We start from the raw sequence: 18,094 nt of genomic DNA, 5'->3' as shown, positions 1-18,094 counted from the left end.
AGGATGACTAATGACTTTGAGCATGTTTTCATATGTCTCTTGGCTTTCTGAATGTCCTCTTTTAAAAAGTGTCTATTTAAGTCAGTGGTTCTCAACCTTCTGGCCCTTTAAATACAGTTCATCATGTTGTCACCCAACCATAAAATTATTTTCGTTGCTACTTCATAACTGTGATGTTGCTATTGTTATGAATCGTAATGTAAATATCTGATATGCAGGATGGTCTTAGGCGACCCCTGTGAAAGGTCATTCGACCTCCAAAGGGGTCAAAACCCACAGGTTGAGAACCACTGATTTAGATCCTTTGCCCATTTTTTGATTGGATTGTTTATCTTCCTTTTGTTAAGTTGTATGAGCTTCCTATAAATGTCGGAGATTACACCCTTATCAGTGATAACATTGGCAAATATGTTCTCTCATGCAGTGGGCTTTCTTGTTGCTTTGTTGATGGTTCCTTTAGCGATGCAGAAGCTTTTTATTTTGATGTAGTCCCATTTATTTATTTTCTCTTTAATTTCCAATGCCCTAGGACAGTGATGGCGAACCTATGACAAGTGTGTCAGAGGTGACACGGGAACTCATTTTTTGGTTGATTTTTCTTTGTTAAATGGCATTTAAATATATAAAATAAATATCAAAAATAAAAATCTTTGTTTTACTATGGTTGCAAATATCAAAAAATTTCTATATGTGACACGGCACCAGAGTTAAGTTAGGGTTTTTCAAAATGCTGACATGCCGAGCTCAAAAGGTTCGCCATCACTGCCCTAGGAGCTGTATCGGTATAGAAACCACTTTTAAGGAATACACATGGTTGGCCTTAGCACGACACAACCAACCTTAAAAAGTGATAGCCTAGCCCTAGCTGGTTTGGCTCAGTTGATAGAGTGTCGGCCTGTGGACTGAGGGGTCCCAGGTTCAATTCCGGCCAAGGGCACATGCCCAGGTTGTGGGCTCAATCCCCAGTAAAGGGCGTGCAGGAGGCAGCTGATCAATGATTCCCTCTCACCATTGATGTTTCTATCTCTCTCTTGCTCTCCCGTCCTCTCTAAAATCAATAAAAATATTTAAAAAAGAAGTGATAGCCTACAACCTGAATTGTCAATGCTATTTAGAAATATTTTAGATGGGCAACTCACCCACCCTTGGGTTAAAATCTTCTTTCACCATTTTGGAGAGAGCATGATAACCAAAGACAAAACTGCACACACTCAAAGTTATGGTAGTAGAAATTAAACAGCCCGAGGGGAACCAAAGGTCCTTAACAAATGTAAAACAGATAAGTGAGGACATGAACCAATATTGAAAAGTGGGGGGGAATGAGGGAAGATCTTACCGGGTCCACAATTAACAGGCTCTGGTCAGCTGGCTGCTGAAACTGAGACAGAATTTCTCCCCTCCTAGGAAGAGAGTCTGGTTTCAACAGTGGCCCATGCATCAGCAAGAAATAACCCTCTTAGCCAATGGTCATCAACCTCAATTTTAGGAGATCCTGATGACAACGGCAAATGCATCACCCCTGTTAGATAGGAGCATAGGAAGCAGGGACTCAGATCCATCCTGGATGAAGGTCCAAATCACTCGACCACATACTAACTCAGGGGTGGGCAAACTTTTTGACTTGAGGGCCACAATGGGTCTTAAACTGGACCAGAGGGCCGGAACAAAAGCATGGATGGAGTGTTTGTGTGAACTAATATAAATTCAAAGTAAACATCATTACATTGGCAAATGCATCACCCCTGTTAGATAGAAGCATAGAAAGCAGGGACTCAGACCCATCCTGGATGAAGGTCCAAATCACTCGACCACATACTAACTAATAAGCCACCTGACAAGTGGTGGCCATGAGAGCTCTATACCAGATGGACAACTTGCAGTGTCACAGACTGATTCTCTCCTGCTGCATCCCTCCTCCACCATCTGGACTCTGTGTTTTCAGAAAGAGACTTGATCTGAAGCCTGAGGCATCTAAAGGGCACAAATATAACACACCACTTATCAGACTCTGTCCTAGTACACTATTTCTGAAGTGATTGCTACTTGTCTCCTTTGACCTAAATTTGTGTCTTTGTGCCCACATCAGACAACCCGTTCTCTTCTGTAATTTAGAGGCAGGTTGTGATTCATCAATTCCTTAGATATTAACTGTGAGATACTATGACTTCAATAACCAAAGGCCTTATGAAATGATGTATCAGTGATCAAAGGCTCCTTATGTGTAGTTTTATAACAAAGATGCAAGGCTGAAGTCATCATATTTGCAATTCTGCAGGTTTAGCACAACCAAAGAAAAATAATGACAATTAGGAAAATGACAGAGTTAGCATAGTAAGTGCTTCAAACCTGGAGGCTTTTCTTAGATTCTCTCTTTGATCTTGCTATATCCTTAGAAATATCTACACTAATGAAAGAGAAGCATGTAAATTGACCGTCCCCACTGCTACCCTCACCAGCCAATCAGGATGAGTATGCAAATTAATCCAACAAAGATGGCGGGCCTGTAGGCAGGGTGCATGTGCACAGGCGCCAAGCGGCCAGGGGCAGGCATCCCACCCCGCCCCACCCCGGTCACACCGTGCCGGTCTGCAGGACATGGAGGCAAGGAGTGGCAGTGGCAGGGTGGGACACCAGGCTTCCATTGCACCTGTGTTGCTCCAGGCAGGAGAGCAGTGCTTGTGGACAGTGGAGGACAGCCTGTACTCCCCACATGGCAGCGGTGGCAGCCGTGAGCACACCAAGATGAGCCTTGGTGAAGTAGTGCCTGAAGGCCATCAGTGCTAAGGAGTGGCTGTGCAAGTCCCGCCTCCAGACCCAGGAGATGTGAGATCACAAGGACAGCCACCATGGTGGGCCAGATTGACGTCCTCCTGGCCACACCACGGGGTTTTGTCGATCTGCGAAGCCACAGGCCTCTGGTGTGCACATCCTCTCCTCCCCCATTGGCGTGCGAATGCCCCTCAGCACTATGTCACGCTCGCTTGCCTGCAACAGTCCCAGACCAAGGTGCATGCAAGTTCCTCCCGCCCCTCCGCCACACTTCCATCACCCCAGCATGCCTATGTCCCCCACAGTATGTGCGCAGGTCCCCTCCGGCATGCTCATGTCCTTTGGAGAGTGTCTGGGTGTTCTGGGTGCTGAGGGTGAGCGTCTCTGAGATGACAGTGAGAGGGCGGAGTGGTGATGCCTTGTTCCTGCAGAGGCCAGTGCAGGGAGATCACCTCCACGGGGCTAATAATGCAGGTGCTGAGGCAAAAGCAGGTTCAGACAGACACACCTGGTGGGTGTGGGCAGCCCTCACTGAGGTGCCTTTGGTCAGCGTTCAAGATTAGGAACCCAGAGGAGGCGAGGAGTTTTGTACTCTCAGTGAAATGGTGGGATAGTCGGGGCGACTGCAGAGGAGGAATGTGCACTTTGGGTGCCAGCACCCAGGAGCAAAGGCTGCCCTGACTGAGCCTCGCTCCCGTGGGTCCTAGTGCACTCCTGCCGGGCTGTGGGTGAGAGGACGTGCTTTTCCGAGTTAATGAAAGAAAACATTGATTCTCCCGCTGCCCGTGAAGGTGGAAAGTGGAGTGGGGAGACATGCAGGGAATGAGCAAGGTTCCCTGTCTGGTGGTTCCATTCACGGCTGACTAGAGATATACAGGGTGTCCCCCAAAATGTATACACACTTTGATTACCTACTAATTCCAATGGGTTTAAGCATGAAAAGAAAGACACACAATGGAGCTGTCATCTGTTAAAAGTGGGGGAACAGTCAGTCAGAAATTCCCCGAGGGGTCCCGGATTGGAGAGGGTGCAGGGATGACTGAGGGGCCTCCTTTTGTGCACCGGGCTACTAGAACAGGTATAATTTCTGCGTGTCATTGTGGGCCTTGAAAGCATAAAATTCTAAGGCTTCATGAAGGCACACATACTGAGCACGTGGTAGCACTACTGTTGACATCATGGGCCTATGCCATGGAAGTTTTTGATCTTCCCAGTCTATCTGACGAGGCATTCCTCTTATGCTTCCTTTACACTAGCAATAAAGTAAACAAATAACAAAAATTTAGCCCATAACCAGTTACAGAAAACCATTATGAGCAAAAGTGCACACTACTGTACACAAGGTTTCCTACCGGTGCATGTGTTAGACACGAGGACCAACATCTTAAGTAAGTACAGGTCCTCTTGCTAGTGAATCTAAGACAGTGGTTCTCAACCTTCCTAATGCTGGGACCTTTTAATACAGTTCCTCATGTTGTGGTGACCCCCAACCATAAAATTATTTTTGTTGCTACTTCATAACTGTAATTTTGCTATTGTTATGAATCATAATGCAAATATCTGATATGCAGGATGTATTTTCACTGTTACAAATTGAACATAATTAAAGCATAGTGATTAATCACAAAAAAAATATGTAATTATATGTGTTTTCCGATGGTCTTAGGCGACCCCTGTGAAAAGGTCGTTCGACCCCCAAAGTGGTTGTGACCCACAGGTTGAGAACCGCTGATCTAAGAGTTCCTACTGTCATCTACGGGAATATTAGCAATATGGCCACATCTGACGTGTTAAAATGAGTTGAAACACATTGGACCTTTTTAAATTTCCAAGTCACTTTATTTCAAGATGACAACCTTGGAATAGCTGTAGGATGATGTCATTATCAGAGTGAGGGTTGAGCATTTCTCCCAGTAAGTGCAATGTGATTTACCCATTGTGTAGGTTCCAGTTAGCATTTAGTAAAGTTGTGGGGATTCTGTTTCTGTACCAGTTTAGTTTTTAGTTCTCTTCATCCTCATCTGTACTTAAGTGTGAAATGCAGCCAACAATGAATGCACACAGTAGAAGGGCTGAACGAATCATCACTATAACTAGAGTCTGGTTTATACTCATGCTTATTTTGCCACGAGCAGATGGTTCTTTGTCAGGTGGAGGGCCACTGTCTATACTACCACCCGGTCCGCTGTTTTCACACAGTGGTGGCCTCCGCCCCACCTGACAGTGACAATTTTTATTATTGTTGCACACTCCTCTGAAATTGCATTTCTGGACATCACAGTCAAAGGCCATGTCTTGATGAAAAGTACAATTCAGGTTAAAACAGTAACTTCCTGGCCCACATGTTGCACCATCTATTACTAACCCAAGTGGTGGCAGGTCTATCCCAAAGTGTGTATCGTATCCAAAGCATATTTCTTGCTTAGCTAAGAGCTGATGAAATGTAGTGTGCTCACCTCCACCAGGTACTTGTTGGACATCACGACAGTGCAACGTTCCACAAAGAACATCATCTTCTTCACATGGTTTATGTCTTTCTCCCACCTTGCTGAAGACCTGCCCACAGCTTCCAAATCGGTCACCCCTTACATTCAGTGTATCATAGCACACTTGCGGAGCATCTCTCACTTTGTAGCCAAATAGAGCTTGACACTGCATGTCACGGTCACTACAGTTTCCTCTCACACAAACAGCTAAAGGTGAACACGGGGTTCCATCCTGGATATAGAAGTCATTTGGACAAGTAGCCTTTTTCCCATCACAGTATTCTGGTAGATCGCAAATGCCACCCTTCTCTCTACAAATCCATCCAGGATTAGCATACTTACAGTTAACACAGCACTCTCCTCTACTGCATTCACTACCAAGGGAGAGGGCACAATTGGTCTCACAACATTTGTTTTCAGCACAGTCTTTCAAGGAGCCACAGTCACATTCTTCCTGCTGATTTATGATCTTGTCTCCACAACGAGGAGCTACATAAGGAAAATTATTGTATGGTGCCATTGTGTAAGCCAAACATTCATCATAGCAGTGTAATCGATAGTGGATACGCGTATAAGAACAATTGCTGAACATATCGTTAAGACCTGGTGTAGGAGCCATGACACAGAAAGTTCTTCGAAAACATTTACAACCAGCTACATCATGTTCCATGGCAAAAATATGACCCAGTGTATGTGCTGCGATACCGGCACCTAAAAATAGATGAACATTTGCTACATATACAAACATTGCCCCCCAGTTGGGGTTGCATATTCCATCTGGGAAGCCAAAATGGTTTTGACCACCGATTTTATGTCCTGTAAGAAGTATTGAAGTATCATGTCTAATAAGACGAAACACATTATAAGTTTTCCACAAACCAAACTGTTCCACAGCTTTAGACGCAGAGTTATACCTTGTTACGTCCGTGTGATCTGTATCGTCCCAGATGCACAAAGCACGTAGGTTGACAACCAGAAGATGTTGATGAAAAATGCTGTGTAATATGCTGTTAAGCATCACCACTCTCTCTATTAGATCTGTCTTATTAGGCCTGCTCCTGTATAATGAGTTACTAACTGTGTAGTGAAGTTTTAAATTTCTTCTACGGGGCCACCATAAATACACGGGCGCTGCTCTAGGGGTTTCAGCAAATGTTGCCTCTTCATATGCTAGATCTGCATCTTCTTTTTCAATCTTACAACTTTCGTCCTCTCTTGGTTGTTCTTTCACAAGCAGAGACATCACATGCTCAAACTTGGAAGAAGCCTCCATTGGTTCGATTTCATAAGTCGAGTCATCCACCTGCAGCATGCCACGCAGACCCCCATAGCAAGTGTCCAGCGTGCCCATGGATCCAGGAACCCCCTCCAAGTAGCTGAAGTAGTAGCAGTCTCGAGGGATAAAGGGGTAGTCCTCCTGCATGGCACCTTGGTCGTTATAGGTGATAACCGGAAAATGTCTGGGCAGCAAGTTCTTCTTGACCTTCATGTGAACCACATGTCTTCGGCCACTGAAGTGAATCCTGTAGGAGAGCTGGCCTCGTACCCCAGCTCCGCCCAGCCTGTGGGACACCTTCCTGGGGATCACAATTTCAGAGGAAGTGAAACGCCATCCTGGTAGGGCATGGGAACAACTGACCTGAGACAGGAGTAGCCAGAGGAGAGGCAGCCAGAGAGCCCCCGTCAGGTGGGCCTTGGCCCAGGCAGGCGCCATGAGCGAGGGAACCTGTGACCATAGAGAGTGCAGGCCAGAGTAAAGCTGCTGTAGCACCTTTTCCAGCAGGAGGAGAGCAGAGAGAGGCTGGAGGTTTGGCACCCCTAGAGACTGGGCGGGGGAGGGGGTAGCTATTACAGAACAATGGTGCATTCTTTGGGGGAGGCTTTGCTCAGTGATGTAGGGAGTCTGGGCTGAAAGGTCCCCTGGTCTCTTGGAGAAGACTCAGGGAAAGGATCAGTGGATTTTGTGGCAACTTTAAGACACTCGGTGGCTTTTTTCCTCAAGCCTAGAACATAATAGGTCAACATGACATTAATATGGAGAATGGTGAGGAGAGTGGAAGCTTCTCTGTATAAGAATTTTGAGGAGAGAATTAGATTCTCTCACACTTTTTAAAAGTTCTTGTAACTATTGTCTTATAACTTTGCCCTTTCTTGATTTGGCAAAGCCCTAGAAATAGGATTTAAATGAAGTTGGGCTGAGTGATGGAAAGGAAGTGTAAACAGATGTCGTGAATAGAAAAGCCAGGGTGTATAATGATAGTTTCTTGTAGAGTGAAACTCACACCTAGTTTATGTGGCCAAGGAAATTAATTGCCCACTAAGACTTGCACATGAATATTCATAGCAGCATTATTCATGAATTTATCCTACCAAATGGAAACAAACAACCAGTACTCAATAGACGAATGGATAAACAAAAGGGTATATTTGTCCAATGGAATACCTCAGTAAATCAGAAAAGACTCCTGATACGTGTAAGAACATGGATGTGTCTCACAGATATGATGATGATGATGATGATGATGATGATGATGATAGAGAGAAACAGGACCAAAGCAACTTAATATATGATTTAATTTTTATGAAGTTCTAGAACACTCCAAAACCAGTTCTGATCACAGAATTTAAAATTTCCTGACTTGGGAATGGAGGAGTGGAGAGAACTTTCTAGTGATGGAAAACTTGTGTATCTTGACTGGGGTGTGTTGTAGATTACGTGATCGTGTGCCTCCCAAATTCACATGTTGAAATTATAAGTGTGTCTGGATTTTGTGAAGTTTGAGTAAAATTAAATTTAAAATTGTATCGGGGGAAAGAAAAGACTAAAACATGCAGCGTGGTTGTCTCTATCAGGTCCCACTCAAATCACCAATCTGGCCCCTACAAAAACCCCATTGATCCTAAGAATGACTGTAAATTACATCAAGCTCTACCCAGTAGAATCTCTTATTGTAGCTGCCGCCTCAGATGTGCTGTCATTGCTAGAGCAAACTAAGGTGCCCTCAAGTGCATGACATGCAGCCATTGATTTAGTGGTAGTGCTAATTGCTGTTATGACCAGAAAGAGAATATCATAAACAAGCAGGCTTCATGTGGCATGGATAAATGTACTTATTTATAGCTTTGCCCACAAGGGCTGTATTCACCCATCCCCCTTACTTTTGTCTTATAACTTTGCCCTTTCTTGATATGGCAAAGCCCTAGAAATAGGATTTAAAAAATTTGAGGCTAACCATTATCATTTCTGCCCTTGCGTTAACTGGGAAATATCCAGCTGTAATGAATCTGTCTCAAATATCTGGCACCAATTAGAAACCATTTTAAGGCATACACATGGTAGGCCTTAGCACAACACAGCCACCTTTTAGTAGTTATGGCCTACAACCTGAGTTGTCAGTGCTATTTAGAAACATCTTAGATGGGCAACTACACCCACCCTTGGGTTGAAATCATCTTTCACTGTTTTGGAGAGAGCATGATAACCAAAGACAAAACCGCACACACTCAAAGTTATGGTAGTAGAAATTAAACAGCCCGAGGGGAACCAAAGGTCCTCACCAAATGCAAAACAGATTAGTGAGAACATGTACCAATATTGAAAAGTGGGGGGGAATGAGGGAAGATCTTACTGGGTCCACAATTAACATGCTCTGGTCAGCTGGCTGCTAAAACTGAGACAGAATTTCTCCCCTCCTATGAAGAGAGTCTAGTTTCAACAGTGGCCCATGCATCAGCAAGGAATTACCATCTTAGTCAATGGTCATCAACCTCGATTTTAGGAGATCCTACTGACAACGGCAAATGCATCACCCCTGTTAGATAGGAGCATAGGAAGCAGGGACTCAGACCCATCCTGGATGTAGGTCCAAATCACTCGACCACGTACTAACTAATAAGCCACCTGACAAGTGGTGGCCATGAGAGCTCTCTACCAGATGGACAAATTGCAGTGTCACAGACTGATTCTCTCCTGCTGCATCCCTCCTCCACCATCTGGACTCTGTGTGTTCAGAAAGAGACTTGATCTGAAGCCTGAGACATCTAAAGGGCACAAATATAACACACCACTTATCAGACTCTGTCCTAGTGCACTATTTCTGAAGTGATTGCTTCCTGTTTCCTTTGACCTAAATTTGTGTCTTTGTGCATACATCAGACAACCCGTTCTCTTCTGTAATTTAGAGGCAGGCTGTGATTCGTCAATTCCTTAGATATTAACTGTGAGATACTATGACTTCAATAACCAGAGGCCTTATGAAATGATGTATCAGTGATCAAAGGCTGCTTATGTGTAGTATTACACTAAAGATGCAAGGCTGAAGTCATTATATTTGCAATACCCCAGGTTTAGCACAACTGAAGAAAAACAATGACAGTTAGGAAAATGACAGAGTTAGCATAGTAAGTGCTTCAAACCTGGAGGCTTTTCTTAGATTCTCTCTTTGATCTTGCTATAACCTTAGAAATATATACACTAATAAAAGACAAGCATGTAAATTGACCGTCCCCTCTGCTACGCTCACCAGCCAATCAGGATGAGTATGCAAAGTAACACAACAAAGATGGTGGGCCTGTTGGCAGAGTGCACGTGTACAGGTGCCAAGCGGATGGGGACAGGCGTCCCTGCCCACCCGGCCCCACCCCTGTCACTCCATGCCAGTCTGCAGTGTGTGAAGGCAAAGAGTGGCAGTGGCAGCATGGGATGCCTGGCTTCTGCCCCACCTGGTCTGCTCCCGGCAGGTAAGTCCCACAGGACGTGTGCAGGCCCCCTCCAGCACATTCATGTCCTTTGTAGAGTGTCTGGGTGTTCTGGGTGCTGAGGGTGAGTGTCTCTGAGATGACAGTGAGAGGGCGGAGTGGTAATGCCCTGTTCCTGCAGAGGCCAGTGCAGCAACGAGATCACCTCTGTGGGACTAATAATGCAGGTGCTGAGGCAAGAGCAGGTACAGACAGACACACCTGGTGGGTGTGGGCGGCCCTCACTGAGGTGCCTTTGGTCAGCGTTAAAGATCATGAACCCAGATGAGGCGAGGAGTTCCGTCCTCTCAGTGAAATGGTGGCATAGTCAGGGCGACTGCAGAGGAGGAATGTGCACTTTGGGTGCCAGCACCCATGAGCAAAGGCTGCCCTGACTGAGCCTTGCTCGTGTGGATCCTGGCACATGCCTGCTGGGCAGCTGGTGGCAGGACATGCTTTTCTGAGTTAATGAGAGAAAACATTGATTCTCCCGCTGCCCGTGAAAGTGGAAAGTGGAGTGGGGAGACATGCGGGGAGTGAGCGAGGTTCCCTGTCTGGGGGTTCCAAATCCACAGTTGGTTCCTTTCACGGCTGACTAGAGATATACAGAGTGTCACCACAAAATGTATACACACTTTGAGTCCCTACTAATTCCAATGGGTTTAAGCATGAAAAGAAAGACACACAATGGAGCTGTCATCTGTTAAAAGTGGGGGAACAAACAGGCAGTCAGACATTCCCCGAGGGGTCCCAGATTTGAGAGGATGCAGGCCAGACTGAGGGATCCCCATTACCCCCTACCCATGTGCATGAATTTCATGCACCAGGCTACTAGAACATATAAATTCTGCGTGTCATTGTGGGCCTTGAAAATTCTAAGACTTCATGAAGTCTCACATACTGAGCAGGTGGTAGCACTACTGTGGTTGACATCGCAGGCCTATGCCACAGGAGTTTTTGATCTTCCCAGTCTATCTGTCGAGGCATTCCTCTTATGCTTCCTTTACACTAGCAATAAAGTAAACAAATAACAAAAATTTAGCCTATAACCAGTTACAGAAAACCATTATAAACAAAAGTGCATACCACTGTCCACAAGGTTTTCTATAGGTGCATGTATAAGACACAAGAACAAACATCTTAAGTAAGTATAGATCCTTTTGCTAGTGAATTTAAGACAGTGGTTCTCAACCTTCCTGCCAGAAGCTGGTCCATCCTTACTGCTTGACACAGTCGCTGCAAGGAAGAAACATCTGCACAGCATATGTCTCAAGGGACCTGGCATATATGGCATAATGTTCTTAATATGTGTGCTACCCTTCTTAGCGCTATGTGTTTTAACCAAGGTCACCTCTCTGAGAAAGGTTGTTTCCCCAGGTGGGGATTTTTCCCTGGAGTTAGGGATTAACAGGACTAAGAAGGGAATAAAACCCCTTAACTAAGTGCCAGGTGGGTAATTAATCACTTTAACTATGAACAATCACGCTTAAACTACATAATCTTTACTTAGGATAATCTCCTTCAGTTACTTCCTTGTAGCTTAACAGAACAATAGAGTAGTGACCTTGGAATGGAGATAACAAACACACTAACCTTTGGAATAGAATGGATAGGATTAAAATCAACTGGTATAAATACAGATGTAACAGGAGAATAAAGAGAGAACCTGGCTAGAACCTGGCTGGAGAACCTGGCTATGCTGATCAACTGAACCCTGCTGCCTCCGTGTCCTTCCTTCCTCGTCAACTCCGTCCACATCTTTGGGAACCCCTGAACCTGCTGGTGTTGGATCCCAACACCTGGCGCCTGAACAGGATTCCCCTAGGTAAGCCCCCCCGCCCCCCCCTCCCACTCGGGATGGATAGGACTGCACCATAGGGTGCTGCAGATGCCCCTATAGAGGATAAATAGGGTAAGAGGGTAGATAGTACAGAACTTAGATTGAGAAGCTGGGCCATACTGAGTCTAAAGAATAAAGACTGTGTATTGATCTTTTAACACATATGCTTGCTAGCAGAGGAGTTAAGGTTACTCCGAGTCAGACAGAACGTTTTATACAAGAAGTATGTCCATGGCTTCCTGAGGAAGGAACTGTTAATTTAGAAACTTGGACTGAAGTAGGAGAGCAATTAAAGACTTATTACAGATTCCATGGATCTGAGAAGGTCCCGGCAGATACCCTTTCCCTCTGGAATTTAATTTGTGACACCTTGGCACCAGAGGCAGAAAAGGTTGAACTTTCTCAAACTTTAAATAGTCCCTTGGCTCCATCTAGAGAGGACACATCATTATTGTCTCCAGTTCAATCTAAGAGCAATTTAGCTATGCCTACTGATCGGAAGGAGAATAAATATCATAAACATGACCCTTGGTCCTTTCCAGTCAGTAGAGAGGAGAAAAGCCCTCCCAATCAAAACAGGCTCCCTAAATCAGAAAAGAAGCCTAAACCAGGTTCTCCGGCTCCTATGAGCTCCATGTCTAAATTTCAAAGGGCGATAAGAGAACCTGAAGCTAGTGGAGATATTGAATTCTCACTCTGCTTCCCATTCGTGTATGAGAGTGAGGGGGATGAAAACCCCACATGGGAGCCTATACCTTACAAAATACTTAAAGAATTAAAATTGGCCTGCTGTGAATATGGACCTCTAGCTCCTTACACACAAACCTTGGTAGAATCCCTAGCCAGTAAATGGATGACTCCTTATGATTGGTCACAGGTTTGTAAAGCCTGTCTCTCAGGAGGCAATTACTTATTATGAAAAACTGAATATGATGATCTTGCTAAGAGAGCTGTAGCCACTAGCAAAAATTCCAGAGGAGGAATAACCCTAGACATGATATTAGTAGAAGGTGATTTTATCACGGCTCAGGAGCAAATGTATATGCCCAAAGAAGCACTTATTAAAGTAAACAGTTGTGCAGTAAATGCCTGGAAAGCCCTACCTTGTACAGTAGGAAAAACAACCACCCTTACAGAGGTTAAACAGAAGGTCGAGGAACCGTATCAGGATTTCCTTTCTCGCCTCATACAGGCAGTCAAGCGAGTAATCACTAATGAAGAGGCAGCCGATATCCTAATCAAACAACTGGCTTTTGAAAATGCTAATAACACCTGTCAGGCTTTATTAAGGCCGATTTGCAGAACGGGAACTATAAATGATTTTATAAAACAGTGTGCTGATGTAAGTCCAGCATTTATATAGGGTGTAGCTATAGCTGCAGCCCTCAAGGGGGAGACATACCCTCAATATGTGCAGGGCATAGGACAAGCCAGCAATAATCCTATCTAATAATAGACAAACATGGTAATTAACCGTACCTCCGACAAGCTTCCCATGGGCTAATCAGGGTGATATGCAAATGAACTGCCAACCAAGATGGCGGCCAGAAGCCAGGCAGCTGAAGCGAACAGGAGGCTTGCTTGCTCCAGTGATGGAGGAAGATGAGGTTCCCCGCCTGCCACCGCCCAGCTCTGAGCTGCACTCTAAGCAACAATGTTGCAATTATAGAAGCTAAACAATCCCCAGAAACCTGCTTTCAGCCAGCCAGGCCTCAGAGCTGGAGTTGCAACAGTGTTTCAATTATAGAAGCTAAACAAAGCCCAGATACCTGCTTTCAGCAGCCGAGGTCTCAGAGCTGGAGCCAAGCCTCAGAGCTAAAGCTGGCTCTCAGCTCCAGTGACAGCCATAGAAGGTAAATAAATCCCAGAATAAAAAAGAAAAAGAAAAAAAGGAGAGGTTGGGAGCTTCAGTCACCCGCCAGCCTGAAAACGGCCCTCAGCCCCTCACCCAGACTGGCCAGGCACCCCAGTGGGAACCCCCACCCTGAAGGGAGTGTGACCAGCTGCAAACAGCCATCATCCTCTCATCCAGGCTGGCCAGGCACCCAAGCGGGACCCCCACCCTGATCCGGTACACCCTTCAGGGCAAACCAGCTGGCCCCCACCCGTGCACCAGGCCTCTATCCTATATAGTAAAAGGGTAATATGCCTCCCAGCACCGGGATCAGCTGAGCCGCCAGGCTTCCTGGCACCGGGATAAGTGGAGCAGCGAGGCCTCCCAGCACCGGGATTAGCGGAGCAGCGAGGCCTCACTGCCCCGGTGTCAAGCAGAGCAGCGAGGCCTCCCAGCACTGGGATCAGTGGAGCTGCGAGGCCTCCTGGCCCCTGGAGCAGCGTGACAGGGGGCAGCGCCCAAACCCCGTGATCGCCCTGCAGCTCTGTGTGTGACAGGGGGTGGGGCCACAACCTCCCTATCCGCCCTGCTCTGTTCGTGACAGGGGAAGGCGCCCCAACCCCCTGATCTGCACGGTCCCAGGACCCGGATCTGTGACCCTGCCAGGAGGGGGGCACCGCGGGAGGCTGTCTACAGTCCGGGACCCAGATCTGTGACCCTGCTGGGCGGGGGGCAGCGATTGAGGCTGTCCGCTGTCCCAGGACCTGGATCTGTGACTCTGCCGGGCTGGGGGCAGTGCTTGAGGCTGTCCGCGGTCCCAGGACCCGGATCTGTGACCCTGCCAGGTGGGGGGCAGTGCTTGAGGCTGTCCGCTGTCCCGGGACCCAGATCTGTGACTCTGCCAGGAGGGCGGCAGTGCTTGAGGCTGTCCAGGGACCAAGACACGGATCTGTGACCTTGCTGGGCGGGGGCAGTGCTTGAGGCTGTCGTCGGTCCCGGGACCCGATCCATGACCCTTCACGGTGGGGCAGCAGCTCGCATAGGGGTGGATCGGCCGGGGTTGGGCAGGGCAGGACGCCTGGCTTCCGCCCAGCCCCAGTCACTCTGGGCAGGTGAGCAGCTCGGAGAGCCTCTGGACAGGGGAGGCAGGCTGGCAGAGGGCGGCCTGTACTCCCCACATGGCAGTGGTGACAGCTGTGAGCACGCCAAGCAGAGCCTGCAGGCTGAGCTGAAGTAGTGCCTGCAGGCCATCAGCGCCCAGGAGTGGCTGCGCAAGATCCGCCTCCTGGCCCAGAAGGTGCAGGATCGCAGGGACAGCCACCATGGTGGACCAGACTGACGTCCTCCTGGCCACACCACGAGGGTTTGCGGATCTGCAAAGCCAGAGGCCTCCGGTGTGCACATCCCCCCATGGCGTGCGAACATCCCCCAGCACACTGTCACCCTCCCACGCCTGCAACAATTGCAAACCAAGGCGTGCACAAGTTCCCCCCTCCCCCCCCCCGCCTCTCCACCGCATTTCCATCAACCCAGCATGCCTAACACCCCCACAGGATGTGCACACATCCCCTCTGATGCGCTCACATCCTTTGGAGAGTGTCTGGGTGTTCTGGGTGCTGAGGGTGGGCGCCTATGAGATGACAGTTAGAGGGCGAAGTGATGATGCCCTGTTCCCATGGAGGCCAGTGCAGCTACGAGATCACCTCTGGGGGGGTTAATGCAGGTCCTGAGGCAGGAGCAGGTGCAGACAGACACACCTGGTGGGTGCGGGCGGCCCTCTCTGAGGTGCCTTTGGTCAGCGCTCAAGATCAAGAACCCAGAGGCAGAGAGTGTGGGAAACTGATATAGGGTTAAGCCTCGGACTGACCTGCTGGCAAAGTCACAAACAAGTCCTAGCTTAAAGGGCACAGTCCTCTTAGCATAATTAGGCTTGACCTTATAATACTCCCTAGATCTTATCTGGGAAGCTAATGGGATGAGGAAGTGCAGGAAGTGTAACCATGGTCAAAACAAGTGAAACTCACAAGAACTGTGTAACTATGGTAACCACTACCTTGTTTACCTCTCACTATAAAAGCTTGGTGAGGCCTGAGCACAGTGGAAGTCCTTCTCCCTGAGTTGGACTTGCTCGCCTGGTCCCCCATATTCCCAAATTATCTTGTGTCTTTTCTATTTCATTTGTGTGCGGCTCCACTTCCAGACCCGAACCCTGAACCACGCAGGATGTGGAGGGAAACACTTATGACAGAGAGGAATTCCATCCTCTCAGTGAAACAGTGGGATAGTCGGGGCGACTGTAGAGGAGGAATGTGCACTTTGGGTGCCAGCACCCATGAGTGAAGGCTGCCCTGACTGAGCCTTGCTTGCTTGGGGCCTAGTGCACTCCTGCCGGGCAACAGGTGACAGGACGTGCTTTTCCGAATTAATGAGAGAAAACATTGATTCTCCTGCTGCCCACGAAGGTGGAAAGTGAAGTGGGGAGACATGTGGGGAATGAGCAAGGTTCCCTGTCTGAGGGTTCCAAATCTGCTGTTGGTTTCTTTCACCACTGACTAGAGATATACAGGGTGTCCCCCCAGAATGTATACACACTTTGAATACCTACTAATTCCAATGGTTTTAAGCATAAGAAAGGAACAACAATGGAGTTGTTATCTGTTAAAAATTGTGGGCACAAACAAGTAGTTGGACAGTCCCTGAGGGGTCTCAGATTGGAGAGGGTGAAGGCCAGACTGAGGGGTCCCTTCCCCCCACCCCCTTACCCCAGTGCACAAATTTCATGCACCGGGCTACTAGTATGTGTAATAAGAAAGAAATCAGGCAAGTGGAGACTTTTGCAAGATCTTAGAGCCATAAATGCCACCATGGAAGATATGGGCTCCTTACAACCTGGATTGCCCTCCCCTGTGGCAATTCCACAGGAGTATTGTGTTGTTGTTATTGACTTACAGGATTGTTTTTTCACTATACCTCTTCACCTGGCTGATTGTCAAAGATTTGCATACCATCAGAAAACTTTAAACAGCCTTATCAGAGATATCAATGGAAGGCTCCCACAAGGGATGAAAAATAGTCCTACATTATGTCAAAAGTTTGTAGATCATGCATTGCAAGTTATTAGAAAGAAATTTTCAGATCTATATCTTATTCATTATATGGATGATATTTTACTAGCTCATAAAGATCAGGCTACTTTACAGGAAATTCTCACTCAGACCGTCCTTGCTTTAGAACAGTGGTTCCCAAACTTATTTGGCTTACCGCCCCCTTTCCAGAAAAAATATTACTCAGCCCCTGGAAATTAATTTTTAAAAAATTTTAATAGCAGTTACTCATCGTCCCCAAATGCACCTGTGGCCATCACCGCCCCCCCTGGATCGCTGCAGCGCCTACCAGGGGGCGGTAGCGCCCACTTTGGGAATCACTGCTTTAGAAGAACATGGCCTAAAAATAGCCCCAGAAAAGATTCAGACTGAACCTTCTTTTTCCTACTTAGGCAGAATATTACATACCTCTACTATCACCCATCAGCCTTTACAATTAAGAAAAGATAATTTAAACACATTAAATGACTATCAGAAACTATTAGGTGATATCAACTGGGTCAGGTCATATCTAAAAATAACCACTCTTGACTTAAAACCTCTATTTGACATTTTAAAGGGAGATTCTAACCCTAAGTCTCCCCGACAATTAACTGTAGAAGGAGAAAAGGCTATAGCAAAAATAGAACAGGCCATCAATAAACAGCAACTACAGTATCTAGATTATTCTAAATCTTGGGCCTTAATTATTCTAGCCACTAAATATACTCTTACAGGATGCTTATGGCAGGAAGGACCATTAGAATGGATACATTTACCTGTCACTTCTAGGAAGATTGTAACATCCTATCCCTCCCTAGTGGCCACTCTCATTATCAAAGGTAGATGACACAGTATCGAACTCTTTGGAAGAGAAGTTACTGAGATAATAATCTACACTAATAAAAGAGAAACATGGTAATGAGCGTACGACCGCTACCCTTTTCATTGGCTAATCAGTGAGTATATGCAAATTAACTGTCAGCCAAGACGGCGGCCGGCAGCCAGGCACTGAAGCGAGCATGAGGCTTGCTTGCTGTGGACTCCAACATTCCCCGCCTCACTTGCCGGCCTCTCAGTTGCAACTCTAAGCAACTATGTACTATGTTGCAAATATAGAAGGTAAACAAAACCCCAGAAACCAGCCGGACTGAAACCCAGCCGGACCGAAACTTTGTATCAATGTTTTCAGCAGCGAGGCCTCAGAGCTAAAGCTGGCTCAGAATAAAGAAAAAAAAAAAAAAAGAAAACAAGGAGCGGTTGGGAGCTCCAGTCACTTGCCACCCGGAAAACAGCCCTCAGCCCTCACCAGACTGCAGGCACCCCAAGTGGGGACCCCACCAGA

At 46.8% G+C, this 18,094-nt stretch overlaps 2 protein-coding genes across 2 annotated transcripts in view; one reads left to right on the top strand and one right to left on the bottom strand.

Moving 5' to 3' along the window:
* LOC102419302 (disintegrin and metalloproteinase domain-containing protein 21-like) overlaps positions 1–6,969 on the bottom strand; it is a 29,128-nt gene extending 22,159 nt beyond the window's left edge. The window contains 1 exon segment of the mRNA XM_006091041.2: positions 5,226–6,969. Coding sequence (XP_006091103.2) covers positions 5,226–6,969 — 1,744 coding nt within the window.
* A 2,848-nt stretch (positions 6,970–9,817) lies between these two features.
* SYNJ2BP (synaptojanin 2 binding protein) overlaps positions 9,818–18,094 on the top strand; it is a 51,324-nt gene continuing 43,047 nt past the window's right edge. The window contains exon 1 of the mRNA XM_023755892.1: positions 9,818–9,995. Within this exon, the coding sequence (XP_023611660.1) occupies positions 9,818–9,995 (178 nt within the window). The remainder of the gene's footprint in view (positions 9,996–18,094) is intronic.

This window comes from Myotis lucifugus, unplaced genomic scaffold, assembly GCF_000147115.1.
Source record: "Myotis lucifugus unplaced genomic scaffold, Myoluc2.0 scaffold_85, whole genome shotgun sequence".
NCBI lineage: Eukaryota > Metazoa > Chordata > Mammalia > Chiroptera > Vespertilionidae > Myotis > Myotis lucifugus.
The sequence above is the reverse complement of the archived record's forward strand: the minus strand, read 5'-3'. Positions and strand labels throughout refer to the sequence as shown.